General features: G+C 40.0%; 1 protein-coding gene and 2 pseudogenes across 2 annotated transcripts in view; 1 reads left to right on the top strand and 2 right to left on the bottom strand.

The window, feature by feature from the left end:
* C5H6orf89 (chromosome 5 C6orf89 homolog) overlaps positions 1-20,116 on the bottom strand; it is a 93,663-nt gene that overhangs the window by 39,523 nt on the left and 34,024 nt on the right. The window contains exons 2-3 of one of the 2 annotated variants that reach the window (XM_077161643.1): positions 3,626-3,833; positions 1,451-1,658 (exon numbers count right to left, since the gene is read on the bottom strand). In XM_077161643.1, coding sequence (XP_077017758.1) covers positions 1,451-1,658; positions 3,626-3,833 — 416 coding nt within the window. Of the gene's footprint in view, positions 1-1,450; positions 1,659-3,625; positions 3,834-20,116 lie in introns of those variants that run through there. The other variant, XM_077161644.1, reaches the window with a different exon arrangement.
* LOC143684569 (peptidyl-prolyl cis-trans isomerase-like 1 pseudogene) lies at positions 518-4,006 on the top strand (annotated as a pseudogene).
* Positions 8,992-13,651, bottom strand: LOC143682214 (coatomer subunit beta' pseudogene; annotated as a pseudogene).

Here is a 20,116-nt window from a genome sequence, read left to right as displayed (position 1 = left end):
GAGTCAAGAGGATATCCTAGAGGCTATTCTTATGGATTATATAGATATCCCTTTTTAGTTTATGGTGTCTTGGAGTGGCTAGAGGGAAGTACCTGAAACTGTTGAACTGTGTTCCAGTAGCTTTGCTTCTTGAAGACAACTGTACAAAGATACAACATTTACAACGTGACTATGTGATTGCGAGAAACTTGTGACTGATATATCATATATCCAGGGTATGGACAGATGAGTAAAAAATATGGATATAAATAAATAAATAATAGAGGGGACAAGGGGTAAAATAATTGGGTAGATGGAAACACTAGCAGTCAATGAGAGGGAGGGGTAAAGTGTATGGTATGCATGAATTTTTTCTTTTTTCTTTTTCTGGAGTGATGCAGATGTTCTAAAAAAATGATCCTGGTGCTAAATACACAACTAGCTGATGATATTGTGAGCCACTAACTGTGCACCATGTAAAGAAAGTATATGCATGAAGATTTTTCTCAATAAAAAATAAAAAACAACATAGGAGTATACAACAGTGATTCCTACTGTAAACAATGGACTACAGTTAAAAGTACAATTATAAAAATGTTCTTTCATGAGTTTTAACAAATGTACCACACTAATGCAAGGTGTTAATGATAAGGTGGCACATGGGAACTCTATAAGAATCAAAATAATTTAAAAAAGGAAACTCCTCAAATGGTCTGTCAGACTAGGAATTCCTTTGCTGCCAGAGACATGCTGCTACTACAAACACATCTCTTAAATTCATTTTATTGCCAAAATTGTTACGTTTATAAGCTCTAAATTAAATGAACTGTGAGAAAGAAAAGACTAAAGTGAAAGAGTAGAATATACCTACACAAAAACCTAGACTAATAGACAAGGGACTGTAAGAGGATCTGGTTAAAAGCAAGCTGGACTCAGACACCTTCAATAAATCAGTAGCTGTTTATTAAATATCTATTATAAAGAGGAGTCATGGAAGATAAAGGAGTAGAATAAGACACAGTCAAATCCTTTCTGTGGGCAAACAATCATCCCCACTATATGTGTTTTGTAATCAGGGGATTTAAATTTGGAACTGCCAAATGTGTATCTGGCAAATTTCTTGATCTCCCTGGGCCTTGGTTTCTGAATCTGCAAAATTGGGACAATAAAACCCATCTTTAGAGTTATTTTTTTAACTCTTCACAGGATTTAATAAGGGTACTCATGTTACTTGGTTAAACTGTAATTTAAATTCATTCTTTTTCTACAATTTTAAAATCACACAATTAATTCATCCACTCAAACATCCATAAATAGTGTAGGGTGCTGGGGAATCCCAAAGAGCTTTAGTTAGGAATGAATTAAATGAGACAATACAGGGAAAGTGTCTCTCATTAGATATCAATAAATATTATTTATTTTCATGTTGTATGAAAACTGTATATCACAAGTAGTAAATGTAGCATTCTACCTGGAAAGGGTCTGTCTTCATGATCTCTATGCAGAGAAACTCCCTTATTTTCTGGCATATACTTCTTGGTAATGGGCAAGGACATCAGCCGGATGTGATAGATGAGTGAGCGCCAGGAGTGAGCTCCAGAAAGCACCGGTTCAGGTGGTAATGGGCTGAAAGGTTGAAAGTAGGCAGTGAACAAGATTAATCCCAGGGTTAGGAGGACCTACAAGGAAAGATAGGAAAAGATTAATAACTGTCCCAGTAAATAGTACACCTCAATGCCAAGGGAAAAACAACAAATAGGCCTCTTCTGATTATTTCTAATGAGCCTTAACTAATCCATCTTCAGACACAAGTCACCTACATCACTCTCAAAGCATTTTAATGTTTGAGAACCACAAGGATTGCAAGGCTCACTAAGCTTCCACTGTAACAGGCCCATGTCCACCATTAAAAAGTACACACAAGGCTAAGGAAGGATTCCGCCGGCTTCGCCATGGCGGTGATTCTCCCTGACTCTTGGCAGCCGCCCAGCAGCTACTTGGAGGCCAGCATGGGGATCACTGTGCTGGAGGTGTACTGGAAGCATGCTCCAAAGACCTGTAAGAACTTTGCTGAGTTGGCTTGTCAAGGTTACTACAATGTCACGAAATTCCACAGGATCATCAAAGATTTCATGATCCAGGGAGGCGACCCAACAGGGACAGGTCGAGGTGGCACATCCATCTATGGCAAGCAGTTTGAAGATGAGCTTCATCCAGACTTGAAATTCACAGGGGCTGGGATTCTCGCAATGGCTAATGCCAGGCCAGACACCAAATGGCAGCCAGTTCTTTTTGACCCTGGCCCCCACCCGGTGGCTTGACGGCAAACATATCATTTTTGGCCGGGTGTGCCAGGGCATAGGAATGGTGAATCGAGTGGGAATGGTAGAAACAAACTCCCAGGACCGCCCAGTGGATGATGTGAAAATCATCAAGGCCTACCCTTCTGGGTAGACTTGCTGTCCTCTTGAACAGATCTTTGGGTCATCTGAGATGGCCCCGTGAACCAGCTGCCAGCTGACTTGGAACTACATGTAATTCTAAATGTCCTTCTGGCCTTGCAAATCACAGAACTAAGGAAGCTGGGTGAGTTAGAAATGGAAGTACATTTTAACAAAATGCAACTTTTCTCTTCTCCTCGTGCCTACATCAGCACATACAAGTTCATGTACAAGTTACCGCTAACTGCAAATGATCCACAATACTCCTTCTGGTGCATGTCCACTTTGATCCACTTGGAACAAAATGCAGCAGGATCTGTCTGTGCGGTATTTCCTGGGGAGATTTATATTGTGGCCTGTGTGGCAATCTCTGGTGGCTGACAGCCACAGAATCCAAAACCAAGTGGTGTCTGCCAGCCTTCTTAACTCTGCACACCCTTTTTCAGTCTCCTACATTTGCTCTTCCAGGGAAAGTTTGCATCTCTCCTCTATTTTCCCTCAAAACCAGAGCATCAACACTGCTGTCTCTGATACTCAGGCATCCCACGGAAAGCCACATTGAATTTTTGCCAGATGAAAAACACATCCAACAATCAAGTTTCTAAGAAGGTGTCAAGTGGGGAATGATAACGTGTCACAATCGAGAAATGAGTTTATTAAAAGATAGCAGAAGCAATGACCATTTTATTCCCAAGAAGGAGTGGAAATCTGTAGTAAGCACAAGTATAGGCTGAATTCTTCTTAAAAAGCCATGTTCTCATAAAAAAGAAAGGCATCACTTAGATTTTTTTAACTTAAGATTTTAGAGAAACTAGATAAGAGGTTTTTATATGCTATTTTTTTTATCTTCCCTTTTTTTCTTTTCCTTTTTTCTTTTCTTTAAGAGGGTTAGGAATAAGAACAAAGTTAATACATAAGTAATACATAGAAACTTCCAAAATAAAATACCACTGATGGTCAAAAAAAAAAAAGGAAACACAAATACATTTTAATTATAAATACACAGAATTCATCTCGGATGTTTAGCAAAATATCAAATTTCCTAGTAACACATGATAATAAGAGCGAAGTTTAATTTAGTCACACACACACACACACACACACATAAAAAAACAAAGTTCAATGGTGGAACAGTCAGCAAAAACATGAATGTTGCAGAGTTTGTGCTCTCTCTAAACTATTTCCAAGTCAGAACACATTTTTACCTTATACACAGCAATAAGAAGAGGATATTGGGGTGGTCCCCTCTGAGGTTCATTCTTTTCCAGCAGCTGTCTGATAAATTTTTCAATTGCCTTCTCTGACATGCCACACTGATGGCCTGTCTGTCTCACCAAATCAACAGTGTCTGAAAGTTTGTCATAAATGCTGAGCTCATGGGCAGCAAGATCCATGTCTTCTAATACAAAATCCCTGAAAAAAAAAGAAAATAAATGTTTAAAGGATGGTTTCTTTAAATTACTTCCTCCTTAAGGCTGTTTCCTTTAGAAAAGTGCTTCTTGACCTATCTGTGGGGAAGGACCAACTTTTGTCTTCCCCCAATCTACTGTAGACAGTATATTTGTAAGCCACAATAAATATGTCAAGATGATGTGAAACTGTCATACAAGTTTTTCTTGTTTTTGTTTTTGGGTTTTTTTTTTTGCCATCAATACAGAATTTAAAAATTTTTTTAAATAATCCAAATGCTGGCATTATCCAGAAAAATTTAACAAGTTTATTTGTAATTGTTATGAAGTTGAACTGTTGAAATTTGAACACTGAAACATTTTGATTTACATTAATGCTTTATGTTCCTGCATTTATATTAAAAATTCACACACAAATTAAAATGGAAAAACTGCCAATACCTGATTTCTGTCCCCTAATTTTCCATTCACAATCATATACTTAGGTACCTTTTGTTCTCTGGAGGAAAAAATATATCTAACATTCAGAACTACCAATGACAGGAAGAAGAGAAAAAAAAATTTTTTTAAGAAGGAAATGTTTCCCATAAAAGCGGATTCCTTTTTTTAAATAAACTTTTCAAATTGTATAACACATATAGAAAGTAAAGAAAGAAAAAAGCAGTACTTTTTAAAAATATATATTTTTATTGACATATCTTCACACACATACAGTCCACACATGACATACAATCAATGGTTCATAATATCATCACATAGTTGTGTTGTCATCACCAAGATCATTTTTTGGAACATTTGTATTACTCCAGAAAAAGAAATAAGAGGAAAAAAGAAAAAAACCTAATACATACCATACCCCTTACCCCTCCCTCTTATTGACCACTAGTATTTCTGTCTACCCATTTCATTTTACCCCTTATGCCCCTATTATCTATCTATTTTTTCTATCCATATTTTTTTACTCCTCTGTCCATACCCTGGATAAAAGCAGCATCAGACACAAGGTTTTCACAATCACACAGTCACACTGTAAAAGTTGTATCTTTATACAAAGAATCAAGGCTACTGGAACACAGCTCAACAGTGACAGGTACTTCCCTCCAGCCCCTCCAATATATCATAAACCAAAAAGGGATAGCTATATAATACATAAGAATAATCTGCAGGATAACCTTGAGAATTTGTTTGAAATCTCTCAGCCACTGAAACTTTGTCTCATTTCTCTCTATCCCCTTTTGGTCAAGAAAGATTTCTCAGGTCCATGATGCTGGGTCCCAGTCACCCTGGGATTTCTATCCCATGTTGCCAGGTAGATGTACACCCATGGGAGTCATGTCCCAGGTAGGGGGGAGGGTAATGAGGTCACTTGCCAAGTTGGCTTAGAGAGAGAGGCCACATATGAGCAACAAAAGAGGTTCTCTGGGGGTGACTCTTAGACCTGATTTTAAGCAGGCTTAGCTTATCCTTTGCAGGAATAAGTTTCATAGGGGCAAACTCCTAGTTCGAGGGCTCAGCCTATTGATTTGATTGTCTTCACTGCTTGTGAGAATATAAGAAGTTCTCCAAATGGGGAAGTTGAATATTTCCTCATTTCTCCCCAGTCCCTCAAGGGGACTTTTTCATTCATTGCCAAAATCATTCTGAGATATATCAGGCCATCACATTAACCTGGACAAACTAACAAAATCTCTCACCCTATTTAAGATTCTCCATACAAGTTAAATTAGGTAGTGTACTACCCGAAATATAAATTTTGCACCAAATAAATATCTCTTCCTTTGGTCTCACAGAAGTTCAAGTTTAGTGCATAGCTTTTTTTATTTTTTGGTGTGTGGTCCGGGAATCGAAACTGGGTCTCCCACAAGTGCATAACTTTTCTTTTTTTTAATTAAATTTTTAATTTTTTTAAACATAACAACAAACATACACAAACATCCTTACCATATGATCATTCTATTCTACATATATAATTGGTAATTCACAATATCATCACATAGTTGTATATTCATCATCATGGTCATTTCTTAGAACATCTGTATCAATTCAGAAAAGGAAATGAAAACAGAAAAAAAATCATACATACCATATCCCTTGCCCCTCCCTTTCATTGATCACTAGCATTTCAATCTACTAAATTTATTTTAACATGTTCCCCCTATTATTTACTTTTAATCTGTATGTTTTACTTGTCTGTTGAAAAGGTAGATAAAAGGAGCATCAGACACAAGGTTTTCACAATCACACAGTCACATTGTGAAAGCTATAGCATTATACAATCATCTTCAAGAAACATGGCTACTGGAACACAGCTCTACATGTTCAGGCAGTTCCCTCCAGCCTCTCCATTACACCTCAACTAAAAAGGTGATAACTATTTTTTTTTCTGTTCTACATATATAATCAGTAATTCACAATATCACACATATGACACAGTTCTACCTTTTCTGGCAGTTCTCTCCATTACATCTTAACAAGCTAATACCTACTTAATGCATAAGAATACCCTCCAGGATCACCTCTATTTGGAACCTCTCAGCCATTGACACTTTGTCTCATTTCGCTCTTCCCCTTTTTGGTCAAGAAGGTTTCCTCAATCCGTTGATGCTGAGTCCCAGCTCATTCTAGGATTTCTGTCCCACGTTGCCAGGAAGGTCTACACCTCTGGAAGTCATGTCCCACGTAGACAGGGGGAGGGCAGTGAGTTTGCTAGTTGTGTTGGCTGAGAGAGAGAGGCCACATCTGAACAACAGCAGAGGTTCTCTTGGGGGTGATTCTTAGCCCTAATTTTAAGTAGGTTTAGCCTATCTTTTGCGGGGTTAAGTTTCATATGAACAAACCCCAAGATTGGGGGCTCAGCCTATTGCTTTGGTTGTCCCCACCGCTTGTGAGAATATCAAGAATTCTTCACTTGGGAAGCTGAATTTTCCCCCTTTCTCACCATTTCCCGAAGGGGACTTTGCAAATACTATTTATTCACTGATCAAATCACTCTGGGATTTATTGGGGCATCACTTTGGATGAACCTACAAAATCTCATGCCCTACCCAAGGTTCCATGTACTTACGGTGTTCAATTAAGTTGTCCACATAAGTTATATTATGAACTGCACTAGTCAAAATATAACTTTTGTACCAAACAAACATTTTATGCTTTAGTCTCACACATAAGTTAAAGTTTTAAAATACTAATTAACATCTATTAACTCAATATCCTGCAGTATTGACATTCCTTTGTTCTTCCTCATGCAAAAATATTTTAAATTTGTACATTTAGTCAGTATCATTATACACTCTAGGCATTCCTAGGTTATACCATCTCAGTCTTTATTGTCTATCTTTCCTTCTGATTTCCTTCGTGCTCTCAGTCCTCCTCTCTCTATCACTCTCACATTCAGCTTCATTCAGTGTTCTAAATTATTGTATTACAGTTAGGTAGTATTGTGCTATCCATTTCTGAATTTTTACAATCAGTCCCATTGCACAATCTGTATCCCTTCAGTTCCATTTACCCAATATCTACTCTATTTCTATCTCCTGTTTGTCTCTGTTCTTAACTGAAATTCTCCAGTTTCATTCATTAATGTTAGTTCATATTAGTGAGACCATATTGTATTTGTCCTTTGTTTCTGGCTAATTTCACTCAGCATAATGTCCTTAAGGTCCATCCATGTTGTTACATACTTTATAACTTTATTCTGTTTTACAGCTGCATAATATTCCAGCATATGTATATACTGCAGCTTGTTTAGCCACTCGTCTGTTGATGGACATTTTGGCTATTACCACCTCCTCACAATTGTAAATAATGCTGCTATAAACATTGGTGTGCAAATGTCCGTTTGTGTCCTTGCGCGCCTGTCCTCTGAGTAGATACCTAGCAATTTTATCGCCAAAAAAGCAGTACTTTTTAAAGCATACTTCAACAAGTAGTTACAGAACAGATCCCAGAATTTGTCATGGGCTACCATTCCATCATCTCAGATTTTACTTTCTAGCTGCTCCCAAACACTGGAGGCTAGAATATTAATATAATGATTCAGCAGCGATACTCATTTGTTAAATCCCATTTTCTGTTATTCTCTTTTTTCTTCTTTTACCCTTCTCCCAATCTACAGGGATCTTTGAGCAATGCCTGTTCTGATATTTTCATGTTGAGAAGAGTATCCATGCTAAAGGATAGGGGGATGTAATTAATTGATAATACCGGAGAGGCTGGTCCCTCTGAGTTTCAGGATTTATTTGACCTAGAAACCCTCTGAGAATTACATGTTCCAGGAAGACAAACCAAGTGCATAAAATCTTGATAGAGTCCCAGTTTGAGCTCTAGATGTTCTTAAGAGTCAACAGGAGTGATGTTGATTGGGGTTTAGCAAACCATAGCAATTTTAACACTGTCTAACTGAAGCTTGTTTATGAGTAGCCTCCAGAACAGCCTCTTGACTCCATCTGATCTCTCTTAGCCACTGATGCCTTATTTTATTACATTTCTTTTCCCCCTTTTAGTCAGGAAGGTGCTGTCGATCCCATGATGCCAGGGCTGGCTTCATACCAGGGAGTCACACCCCAAGATTTCACCCCGGAATAGCTTATATCACATAGTGGGGAGGACAATGATTTTCCTTGCAGAGTTGGGCTTAGAGAGAGAGGCTACATCTGAGCAACAAAGGGGCTTCCTGGAAGCAATTCTTAGGCCTCGTTATGGGTAGAGTTAACTTCTCCCCTACAGAAGTAAGCTTCCTAAGAGCAACGCTCAAAATCAAGGGCTTTTTATGCTGTACCATTTATGCTTTAACTTTTTTTTCTTATTAATTCAAAAGTTTTTATGAGATATGGTCTAATGACAGTATAAAAAAGATCAAAGCGTGTTCTAGTCTGCTAACTGCTGGAATTAAATATACCAGAAACAGAATGGCTTTTAAAAAGGGGAATTTAACAAGTTGCTAGTTTACAGTTCTAAGGCTGAGAAAATGTCCCAATTAAAACAAGTCTATAGAAGTCTCCAATCTAAGGCATCCAGGGAGAGATACCTTGGTTCAAGAAGGCCGATGAAGTTCAGGGTTTCTCTCTCAAATGGAAGGGCACATGGTGAACAGTCAGAGTTTCTCTCTCATCTGGAAAGGCACATGGTGAATCTGGTCAGAGTTTCTCTCTCATCTGGAAAGACATGTGGCAAACACGGCATCATGTGCTAGCTTTCTCTCCTGGCTTCCTTTCACGAAGCTTCCAGGAGGCATTTTCCTTCTTCATCTCCAAAGGTCGCTAGCTGATGGACTCTGCTTCTTGTGGTATGTCATTCTGCTCTGCTCTCTCTGAGTCTCCCATTCTCCAAAATGTTTCCTCTTTTATAGGACTTCGGAAACTATTCAAGACCCACCCAAATGGGTGGAGACACGCCTCTACCTAATACAGTTTAACAACCACTCTTGATTAAATCACATCTCCAGGGAGATGATCTAATTACAATTTCAAACATACAATACTGAATAGGGATTAGAAGAAACGCTTGCCCTTACAAAATGGGATTAGGATTAAAACATGGCTTTTCTAGGGTACATACATCATTACATACCAGCACAAAGCCCATGTCTACTTTAGTTAACAAGGAAAACATAGTGATTTAAATGCTGTGCATAAACCCCTCTTAGATGAGGAAGGTATTCTGCTCCCTGTGGTCCACAATTTATAGGTATAAAAAGCTAAGGAGTTCCTCATGCCCAAAAACACTGGCCAGAGTAGAGATCAACACCTATATATAATAATGACCTGTTTAGTCAGCTACATGGAAAACATTGAATTCAGCATTTCCAAATATCTTCATCCAGATTGATATGTGTTGAGTCTGTATCTTCTAAATCCAAATTATCCAAATCTACTTCCAGTTTGAGTAAACTTTTTTTTTTTTTGCTGGCATTATGAAAGGCCACTATAATGGGGGAGGAGAAACAGGCTTCCTTTCAAGTTGCTGTTGGGGTGCAGGTCTTGAGGGTTGAAAGCCTTTAGTTTCTTCCATAACATTTTTTTCTTTATTTGGTGTGACAAGTGAGTATTATTTGGCTGGGTAGAGATCAGCATGTGTTTTCTTCATCCACTCTTCAATGACAATGGCTTCTTTTAATCCAGGAAAAGTTTTTCATACTCTGTTGAATCAGCAGGGGATTCCACTGCTTTCTGATTGGCTTTGAAAGATTCTCTCTCCAGAGTTTCACTATCCTTGAAACCTGACTGGATAAGGAAGTTTGGGCCAGGAAGGCAGCTTCTAGCAAGCGTCCAGCTTGCCTTGTAAATAGTAGCTCATGAAGGCCACATTAGTCTTTGCACCTTCTGCTAGCTTGTTCACCATATTAGCATTTCCAGAGGCAATGGCCGAAAGCAGCAGAAACCGATAATCCTGTGCATGGCACAGGGACTCCTGGGCTAGACCTAACTGGCATTTTCTAATGGCAAGCTGTTTCTACTTCTGTTCTGACTCTGCTTCCACTATCTACTGGTATGTATGCAATTTTTAACTCTCCAAGCTGAGGTGCAAGCTCAAGGTGACACTTACGATCCGATGATACTGCAAGAGCTTGCTGCTGGAAGCTCTGCTTTCCCAAAAAGTGTGCAACTCTAGTCCTCCATTCTTTTGGAATGGTAGGAAGGACCTTATCAACCATGCTTAAGTCCCTGCGCATGATGGCTGGGGGTATTCTAGCACTGAAACCAGCAGGGAGTAGCTAACAATGTTGAGTTCTTTATCCTCCAGATAAAGCCTGGATAAGGAAGTTTGGGCCAGGAAGGCAAACTTGTCTTTATATATGTCTTTAGAAATATAGCCCAGGGGATAAACAGTCTTGTCCAAGGGCAATGGTGACGATTTCTCCTCTGACATTTTGTATCTGTTCACAGAACTTCTCTTAATGAAGCAATCACCTACCCACAGCCCTGTTTTCAGTTTCCTAAATCTTATCAAGAACCTCAATGGCATCTTCAATGCCATCTTCAGTAACTCCCTTGTGTATTTCCTGTGCAGCCAAGACTTTTTTCAACAGATTCTTAAGGATAAAAAAAGATTTCTAGGTAACAATACAGACAAGCTTTCCAGAACCAGACTAGAAAATGCGCTTTGGGTGAATTTCAATTCTGTGTATGAGTTTCATATTGTCCCAGTCACAAAAGGCTAAGATGTCTATAGATCTGACTCCCAATAAGAAACTTCCATAGATACTTTCAGGTCCAAAATCTGGTTTATATGATTTCTTTTCCTTGAAGTTCTTAATTATCTCTACAACACTGTTGTACTTTCTTATTGCATATTTTGAAGAATCGTGGGTCCAGGAAACTCCTGGGCAGACCCAAAGCTCTTGTTTCTCAATTCCATCATTGTACTCCAAACTGTCCACTGGGATTGTGCTGAATAATCTGAGTATATGTTTCACAACTGTCCATATCCTTTACTGTCAGTGGCAATCTTTCTCCATCTTTAATTTCAGCATCTCCCATTGCTTTTAAGTTGGCCTGCTGAACTTCTGAATGCTTGGCCCAAATTATTTTTCCATTAGCGTCCATGGCCAGGTTCCTCCCGACCAAGCTTAATAATGATGCTCCCTTCATTTTATCCCAAGGTGACACTGTTGGATCCTCTCAGACTGACCACGCACCACACCCTCTCCATTCCATAATTCAATGTGGTCTCAAGACAATAGGTACTTGAGTGCCAAATATGCATTGTTCCATCCTCTGAACCTGTGATAATGACTGGCAACTCAGGATGAAAACTGATACATGACCCATTTTGGGCATGCCCCTCCAGTATCTGCACACATGTTTTATTTTGATAGTTCCATATTTTAACAAGACAGTCATCTGCACCAGAAATGAGGTATGGTTTGTTACCACCACTGTAGTAATCAATACAATTCACAACTTTTTCATGTCCCACCAGAGTGAAGTCTGATGAAGAGGGGCCAAGGAGCCACACCTTGATGGGACCAAAGAGGCACTAGCAAAATGATTGTTATCTTTGGAATTGATCTCAATCTGCATAACATAATGGGTGTGTCTTCAAATACTTGTGAGCAAGACCTTTTATTATCCTTATCCCACAGCTTAATAAGCATGTCATCACTCCTAGTTAGAATGGAAGCCTGGGTTGGATGGACAGCAATACAACAAATGTAGTTCAAGTATGCTTTGAACATATAAACTCTCTACAGAGTATTGTAAATGAACACTAATACTCATGTCACCTACTCCTGTTACAACAGAATTCTTCCTTGCAACAAACTCTGCAGCTCAAACAGGAAGATCATACACTTCAAATGTCTTCACCAACATCTATGTTTCATGATTCCAAACACACACACCGCCATTGTAAAGACTGGCCAATATCCATGGCTCTGTAGGAACGCAAGTCCACACCTTTGACTCAATCAGACTGAACAGTTAGTTTTCTCTTGATCTCAAGTCACAAAGGTATGGCTCTCTCTATCTGGTTCTGAGCACCCTAACTTGCTAACAGTGACTCTAACCCAGAGAGACCCACTGACCCTCCAACCAGGCGACTGACTGACATGGAACCCCTTTAGCTTTTATTTGTCAGATTTATATATTCCTTTCCTTTCTCTCTTTCTTTATGCTTTAAATTACCATTACTTGTATTCTTCAATTCTGTGCTCTCCTCCAGATTTCCCTCTACTCTCCTTTTTTTTTTTTTTTTTTTTTTTCCTTTTTCAGCTGATAGGACTCCCTTTAGTATTGCTTGCAGGGCAGGTCTCTTGTTGACTAGTTCTCTCAATCTTTGTTTGTCTTTGAAGATTTTAATCTCCCCCTCAATTTTGAAGAGTAACTTGGCTGGATAAAGAATTCTTGGCTGAAAGCCCTTCTTGTGCAGAATCTTAAATATATCATACTACTGTCTTCTTGCTTCCATGGTGCCTGTTGAGGAGTCTGAAGTCAGTCTTAAGTGGTTTCTCTTGTATGGAGTAGATTCCTTTTCTCATGCTGCTTTCAGGACTTTCTGTTTCTCTTGAAGACAATTTGACTAACATGTGTGTTGGAATAGGCCAATTCAGATTTATCCTATTTAGAGTTTGCTGGGCCTCTTTGATTTGTGTATTTGTGCCTTTTATAAAGGTTTGGAAGTTTTCCCCAATTATTATTAACTAACTTTCCCAGCCCTTTCACTCTTCTTTTCCTCCTGGGACACCAATGATTCTTATATTTGGCACCTCTTGTTGTCTTATCATTTCCCTAAGATCCAGTTGCATTTTTTCCATCTTTTTTGCCATTTGTTCTTTTATATGGTCTAGTTCAATTATTCTGTCTTCTAGCTCACTTATGGTTCCTTCTGCTTAAGTCTGCTACCATGTATCTCTAGTATATTTCTAATTTGGTCTACTGTACTTTCATTTCCATGAGATCTGCCACTTTTCTATTTAATTTTTTGAATTCTTTATGTTCTTCTAGCATCTCCCTGACATCCTTTATTTCTTTATAAATATCCTTGAGTACTTGTTCCACATTCTGTGTTCCCTCTGGAATTTTGGTTGGTCATTTGGCTGGGCCATTTCTGCTTGGATCTTCATGTGCTTTGTGATTTTCTGCTGTGTATAGGGCATTTGATTATCTTAATACGGTTATTTTGCAAGTTGGATTCCTTCACTCATCTAAAGTTTTGTATTGACATGGTTTTGCATTGAAGGTTTCCTTTTGCACTTGGCTTGTCAGTTATTCCCAGCCAAATCAAGGTTTGGATCTTATTAGGGGATACAATTCAACTTGAGGGTCTATTAGAAACTAAGCTTGGATGCAGGGGTACTTCTGTGGGAGAATGGTTGTCCACCATGCCGAAGACCCAGGCTTGACTCCTGGCCCCAAAAAAAGAAATTAAAAAAATAATAACAAAATAACAATATAATAAAAATATGAAAAAACAGCAACAAGAACAATAACAAACCATACCTCAACAGTAGTAGGCCCCAGAGTCAGAAGGAGACACCCAAGATATACTGGGAATAAACTCAGACTGGTGCTTACCAAAGGGGGAGGAAATTTCAGAAAAAAATAAAAATAAATGAAGTAAAATAGAATAAAAAATAATACACAAAATAAGAAATAAAAAAGAATAAAAATAAAAATATATAACATACAGAGAAATGAAATATAAAATAATGAAAAACAATTATACTACTAATTAAAAATATACAGGAAAATACATTTTTTTAAAAAAAGGGGGGTAAGAGAAGAAAAAAAAAAACCTAAGCAGATAGGGATTTAGCTTACCTGTACTCACCCTTTTTCCCCAGCAGGTCACGATTTTGAGGCAATTCCTCTCCTCAGTCTAATCACCCCCTCACCTCCACCCAATGGTAGCAGCTGGCCTACATTCCTGTTTTTCACCACCATGTGGCATGCTCAAGGATCCTCCTCCCTCAGGCCCACCCCTCCTGGCCCAAAGCAGAACAAAGATGTCATGCTCGGCAGGGGGGCTGCTCCTGGCCTGTGGCGGCCAGACTATCAGGCCCTGCTGGTGGGACTAGGAAGCCAACTAGCACCCAGGGGATCAGCCAACCCACAGTGCCCTGTGCGTGGAAGGTCTGTCAGCCACTGTGCACATAGGCCAGCTATTCCCAGCACCTGGCTAGACAACAGCTCCCAGGGCCCAGAGGCTCAGTCCCTTGTGGTGGAAAACTGAGTCTGCCTCAGGACTTCCTGAGGGTGCTGTCAATCATGACCTTCGCGGGGAGGTCTCCCAACAAGCAGCTGAGGCAGACTGGAGTGGAGAGATAATCAGTTCCCTTCAGTCACACCTCTCCTCATGCTCTAGACTTCCCCTGGTGGGTATCATGGTCAACCGACTCACCACACTCTCCCCAACCCAATACCCCTGCCTCTCTTCTCCCCAAAACTCCCAAGAAACTGTTTGATTACTCATGCCTTGGGACAGCAGTCCTGGCCATTTTCTCCCCATCCCCTATCTTGTTCCACAGAGCAGGAGTGACCTGAGTCTACTCTGCTCTGCCATCTTCCATTTGGAGTTAATTTTTGCATATAGTATAAAATAGGGGTCATCCTTCAGTCTTTCGCATATGGATATGTAGTTCTCCCAGCACAATTTGTTGAAGAGACTATTCTTTCTGAACTGAATAAAACTGGCAGCTATGTCAAAAATCAATGGGACAAGAAAAAAAAATCAACAGGCCAATAGCCCAAATACTCCTAAAGAGTGGGACAGAAAGATCAAGGGTGATGGTTGAGTTATACAGAGAAGGCAGTGTTTAATAAACAACTATGACTGCTGAATCATTAATTGTTATTTCTTTTAGTCTCCAGTGTCTTGGAGCAGCTGGAAGTAAAAACCTAAACATGTGGAATTGTAACCCATACCAAATTTTGAAATCTGTTCTACTACAAATTGTTACGCTGTGCTTTGAAATTTATTACATTTTTTGTGAATATGTTATTTTTCACAAAAAAGAAAAAAATAGTCAACTGTCATGATAAAAAATATATTTATTCCTTCTAATTTTTTCTATTCTGGATCAGCTAGAAGGAAAAAACTGAGATGACGGTACAATAGCTCATGACAGACTATGGGATCTGTCCTGTAACTACTTCTTGAAGAGTGCTCTGAAAATTATTGCTTTTTACTTTCTTTACTTTGTATGTATATTATATTATACAATAAAAGAAGTTAAAAAACAATGGACCACTAGTTATCAGGTGAACTCACTGCCCTCCCTCCTACATGGGACACGACTCCCAGGGGTGTAAATCAACTTGGCAACACGGGACAGAAATCCCTGGATAAACTGGGAACTGTCATCAAGGGACTGGAAAGACTTCTTGACCAAAAGGGGGAAGAGAGAAATGAGGTAAAATAAAGTTCCAGTTGTCGTTGAGAGTTCTGGTCAAGATGGCAGCTTAGCAATGTGTGCAATTTAGTTTGTCCTCCAGAACAGCTACTAAATAACCAGAAACAGTACAGAACATCTCCTGGAGCTACATCAGTGACCGGACACACAGTGTACCCCAGTCTGGACCAGCTGGACCAGCTGTGAGCTCCCCCAGAACCGTGAGTTCCCCAAGCCATGGTGGCTGGCGCCCCTCCCCCACAGGCTGTTTCCCAGTGGGGAAAGGAAAGAGACTTTACTAGCAGCAGGGGCTGAGCCCAACCAAATGCCAATTGTGGCATTAATTAACAAATTCTGCCAACTAAAAATAGGCCCCCAGCTCAGGTGAACCTGGTCAAAGCGGAGGTTGCTCATTTTTGCCCCAGTGACAAGGGGGAAGGGCTGATGGAAAAAAGGAAAAAAAGAAAAAGAAACAGGTTTTTGTGGCTGTGTTTCTACAAAGGCTTGACTGCCTTTGGATACAGCAGCAGGACTTTTCAGGGTACAAGTGCCCCAGGCATAGGCAGAAACAAACTCGTTTGAGGACTTGTCTGGAGCCTGTGCCTTCCCCAGGGGAGGGGTAAAGCCCAACTCAGGTGGAATCCTTTCCTTACACCAAGGCTTGGTAATTTGAAGCCATTAAAACCAGCTTACAACCTCTCCTCTGTCTCCATCATGCCCCCAGCAGGCAGAGTCTGCCAAAGTTAAAGGTACTGCCTCATCTTATGCTAGTGGGACCTGCGGGCAGACAAGCACCACATACTGGGCAGGATAAGAAAAACAAGAGTCCAGATGACTTCACAGGAAAGTCTTTCAACTGCTGGGTCTCACCCTCAGGGAAAATTGATGCAGGTGACTCTTTGCTCCTGACAGGAGGCCAGTTTGGTCTGGGAAAATCAGGCTGGGTCTATAATACCTAAGTAGAGCCTCCTAAGGGTGGGTGGGTGGGGGGAAGCACCATACAGGCAGAGCAAGAAACAAGAAAACAAGAACAGAAAAATTCTCCTCTGTTAAACAAAACCTAAGCTAGAATCCAGAAAAAGCTGAACTGAATGTCAAAGAATAGACAGACAACAAATTCATCCAGCAAGAAAACCCTAGGTAAAAGAAGTGAAAGCAATCTTCAGGATAAACTAATTAAGGTAATTAAATGCCTAAACGCCAGCAAAAAATAACGAATCATACTAGGAAAACTGAAGATACAGCCCAGTCAAAGGAACAAACCAACAATTCAAATGAGATACAGGAGTTGAAACAATTAATTCAGAATATACAAATAGACATGGAAAACCTCATCAAAAACCAAATCAATGAATTGAGGGAGGATATAAAGAAAGCAAGGAATGAAGGAAAAGAAGAAATTGAAAGTCTGAAAAAACAAATCACAGAACTTCTAGGAATGAAAGGCACAGTAGAAGAGATGAAAAAAAAAACATGGAAACCTACAATGGTAGATTTCAAGAGACAGAAGATAGGATTAGTGAACTGGAGGATGGAACATCTGAAATTCGACAAGAAAAGAAAATATAGGGAAAAATGGAAAAACAAGAGCAGGGACTCAGGGAATTGAATGACACTATGAAGCATACGAATATACATGTTATGGATGTCCCAGAAGGAGAAGAGAAGGGTAAAGGAAGAGAAAAACTAATGGAGGAAATTATCACTGAAAATTTCCTGACTCTTATGAAAGACTTAAAATCACAAATCCAAGAAGTGCAGCATAACCCAAAGAGAATAGATCCAAAAAGACGTACTCCAAGACACTTACTAATCAGAATGTCAGAAGTCAAAGAGAAAGAGAGAATCTTGAAAGCAGCAAAAGAAAAGCAATCCATCACATACAAGGGAAGCCCAATACAACTATGTGTAGATTTCTCAGTAGAAACCATGGAGGCGAGAAGACAGTGCGATGACATATTAAAATTACTAACAGAGAAAAACTGTCAACCAATAATTCTATATCCAGCAAAATTGTCCTTCAAAAATGAGGGAGAAATTAAAACATTTTCAGGCAAAAAATCACTGAGAGAATTTGTGACCAGGAGACCAGCTCTGCAAGAAATACTAAGGGGAGCACTAGAGACAGATATAAAAAGACAAAACAGAGAGGTGTGGAAAAGAGTGTAGAAAGGAAGACTATGAGTAAAGTTAAAAAGAAGGAAAATTACATATGACATATAAAATCCAAAAGGCAAAATGGGAGAAGAAAGTACTACCTGTACAGTAATAACACTAAATGTTAATAGAGTAAACTCCCCAATCAAAAGACACAACACAGTCTGGCAGAATGGATTAAAAAACAGGACCCATCTATATGCTGTCTACAGGAAACACATCTTAGACCCAAGGATAAACATAGGTTGAAAGTGAAAGGTTGGTAAAAGATATTTCATGCAAATAACAATCAGAAAGGAGCAGGAGTAGCTATGCTAATATCCAACAAATTAGACTTCAAGTGTAAAACAGCTAAAAGAGACAAAGAAGGACACTATGTATGAATAAAAGGAACAACTCAGCATGAAGACATATCAATCATAAATATTTATGCACCGAACCAGAATGCTTCAAGATACATGCAGCAAACACTGAAAAGAGAAACAGACACATCTACCATAATAGTTGGAGACTTCAATTCACCACTCTCATCTATGGACAGAACATCTAGACAGAGGATCAATACAGAAAGAGGGAATTTGAATAATACAATAAATGAGCTAGACTTAACAGACATTTATAGAACATTATAGCCCACAACATTAGGATACACCTTTTTCTCAAGTGCTCATGGATCATTCTCAAGGATAGACCATGTGCTGGGTCACAAAGCAAGTTTCAATAAATTTAAAAAGATTGAAATTATACAAAATACTTTTTCGTATCATAAAGGAATGAAATTGGAAATCAATAATAGGCAAAGCACCAGAAAATTCACAAATATGTGGAGGCTTGTGTTAGTTAGATTCAGTCATCAACTTGGCCAGGTGAGCATACCTAGTTTTGTTGCTGCAGACATAAGCCAATGGCATGTGAACCTCATCTGTTGCTAATTACATCTGCAGTCGGCTAGGAGGCGTGTCTGCTGCAATGAGTGACGTTTGACTTAATTGGCTGGTGCTCAAATGAGAAAGCGCAAGGCAGCACAGCCTAAGCAGCTCAGCATTGCTCATCTCAGCACTTGCAGCTCAGCCCAGGCCTTTGGAGATGCAGAAAGAAGTCACCCCGGGGAAAGTTGTTGGAACCCAGGGGCCTGGAGAGAAGACCAGCAGAGACCATCCTGTGCCTTCCACGTAAGAAAGAACCTCAGTGGAAAGTTAGCTGCCTTTCCTCTGAAGAACTAACAAAATAAATCCCCTTTTATTAAAAGCCAATCCGTCTCTGGTGTGCTGCATTCCAGCAGCTAGCAAACTAGAACAGATTTGGTACCAGAGAGTGGGGTGCAGCTGTGGTTTGCAAATGCCAGATATGTTTGAACGGTGTTTTGGATGGCTAAGGGGAAGATTTTGGAGGAACTGTGAAGAGAATGATGGAGAAGTCCTGGAGTGCGTGAAGAGACAGTTGGTGTAAATGGAACCACTGCCAATCTTGACAAAGGAGGACACAAAAGGGAGAGATTGGAGTTTGCAGAGTGAGAACCATGGAAACTTGGGTCTGAAGCCAAGAAACCTTGGCCAGGAGAGTGGACCCACCCATATGCGTGGAGAGGGTGAGTTTACCCTGAACGGTGAGGATGAGTCTCCCCTCTCATTGCAGTGGAAGAGTTATGCAGCCTTAGGCCTTGGAAAAGGTGTAGCACATTCCTTGGGGGACTGGGAGAGCCTGACTGCCACCACGTGGAGGGGTTGAATGTGTACCCCAGAAATGGTAGAGAGTCCAGGGGTGGCCCTGATGCCTGGAGAGAGTGGAGCCAAGAGGTGGTCTCCTCGATGTTCCCCGAGGTTGATTTGGAAAGAGGCGGGCCACTGCATGGTCCCTTGGAAGGGGTGGGACTGCCATGTTCTAAAGCTGAAGGATGAATGACTTTCAGACTTTGAAATCCCACGGCGCCTGCCCTGCAGGTTTTACATCTGTGTTTCTTTCTTACGTGGAAGGCACAGGATGGTCTCTGCTGGTCTTCTCTCCAGGCCCCTGGGTTCCAACAACTTTCCCCAGGGTGGCTTCTTTCTGCATCTCCAAAGGCCTGGGCTGAGCTGCAAGTGCTGAGATGAGCAATGCCGAGCTGCTTAGGTTGTGCCGCCTTGCGCTCTCTCATTTGAGCACCAGCCAATTAAGTCAAACGTCACTCATTGCAGCAGACACGCCTCCTAGCTGAATACAGATGTAATTAGCAACAGATAAGGTTCCGTGCTGTTCTAGTTTGCTTGCTGCAGGAATGCAACACACCAGAGATGAACTGGCTTTTAATAAAAGGGGATTTA

Source organism: Tamandua tetradactyla, chromosome 5 (genome assembly GCF_023851605.1).
Source record: "Tamandua tetradactyla isolate mTamTet1 chromosome 5, mTamTet1.pri, whole genome shotgun sequence".
NCBI lineage: Eukaryota > Metazoa > Chordata > Mammalia > Pilosa > Myrmecophagidae > Tamandua > Tamandua tetradactyla.
This window is presented reverse-complemented; position numbering and strand designations above follow the sequence as displayed.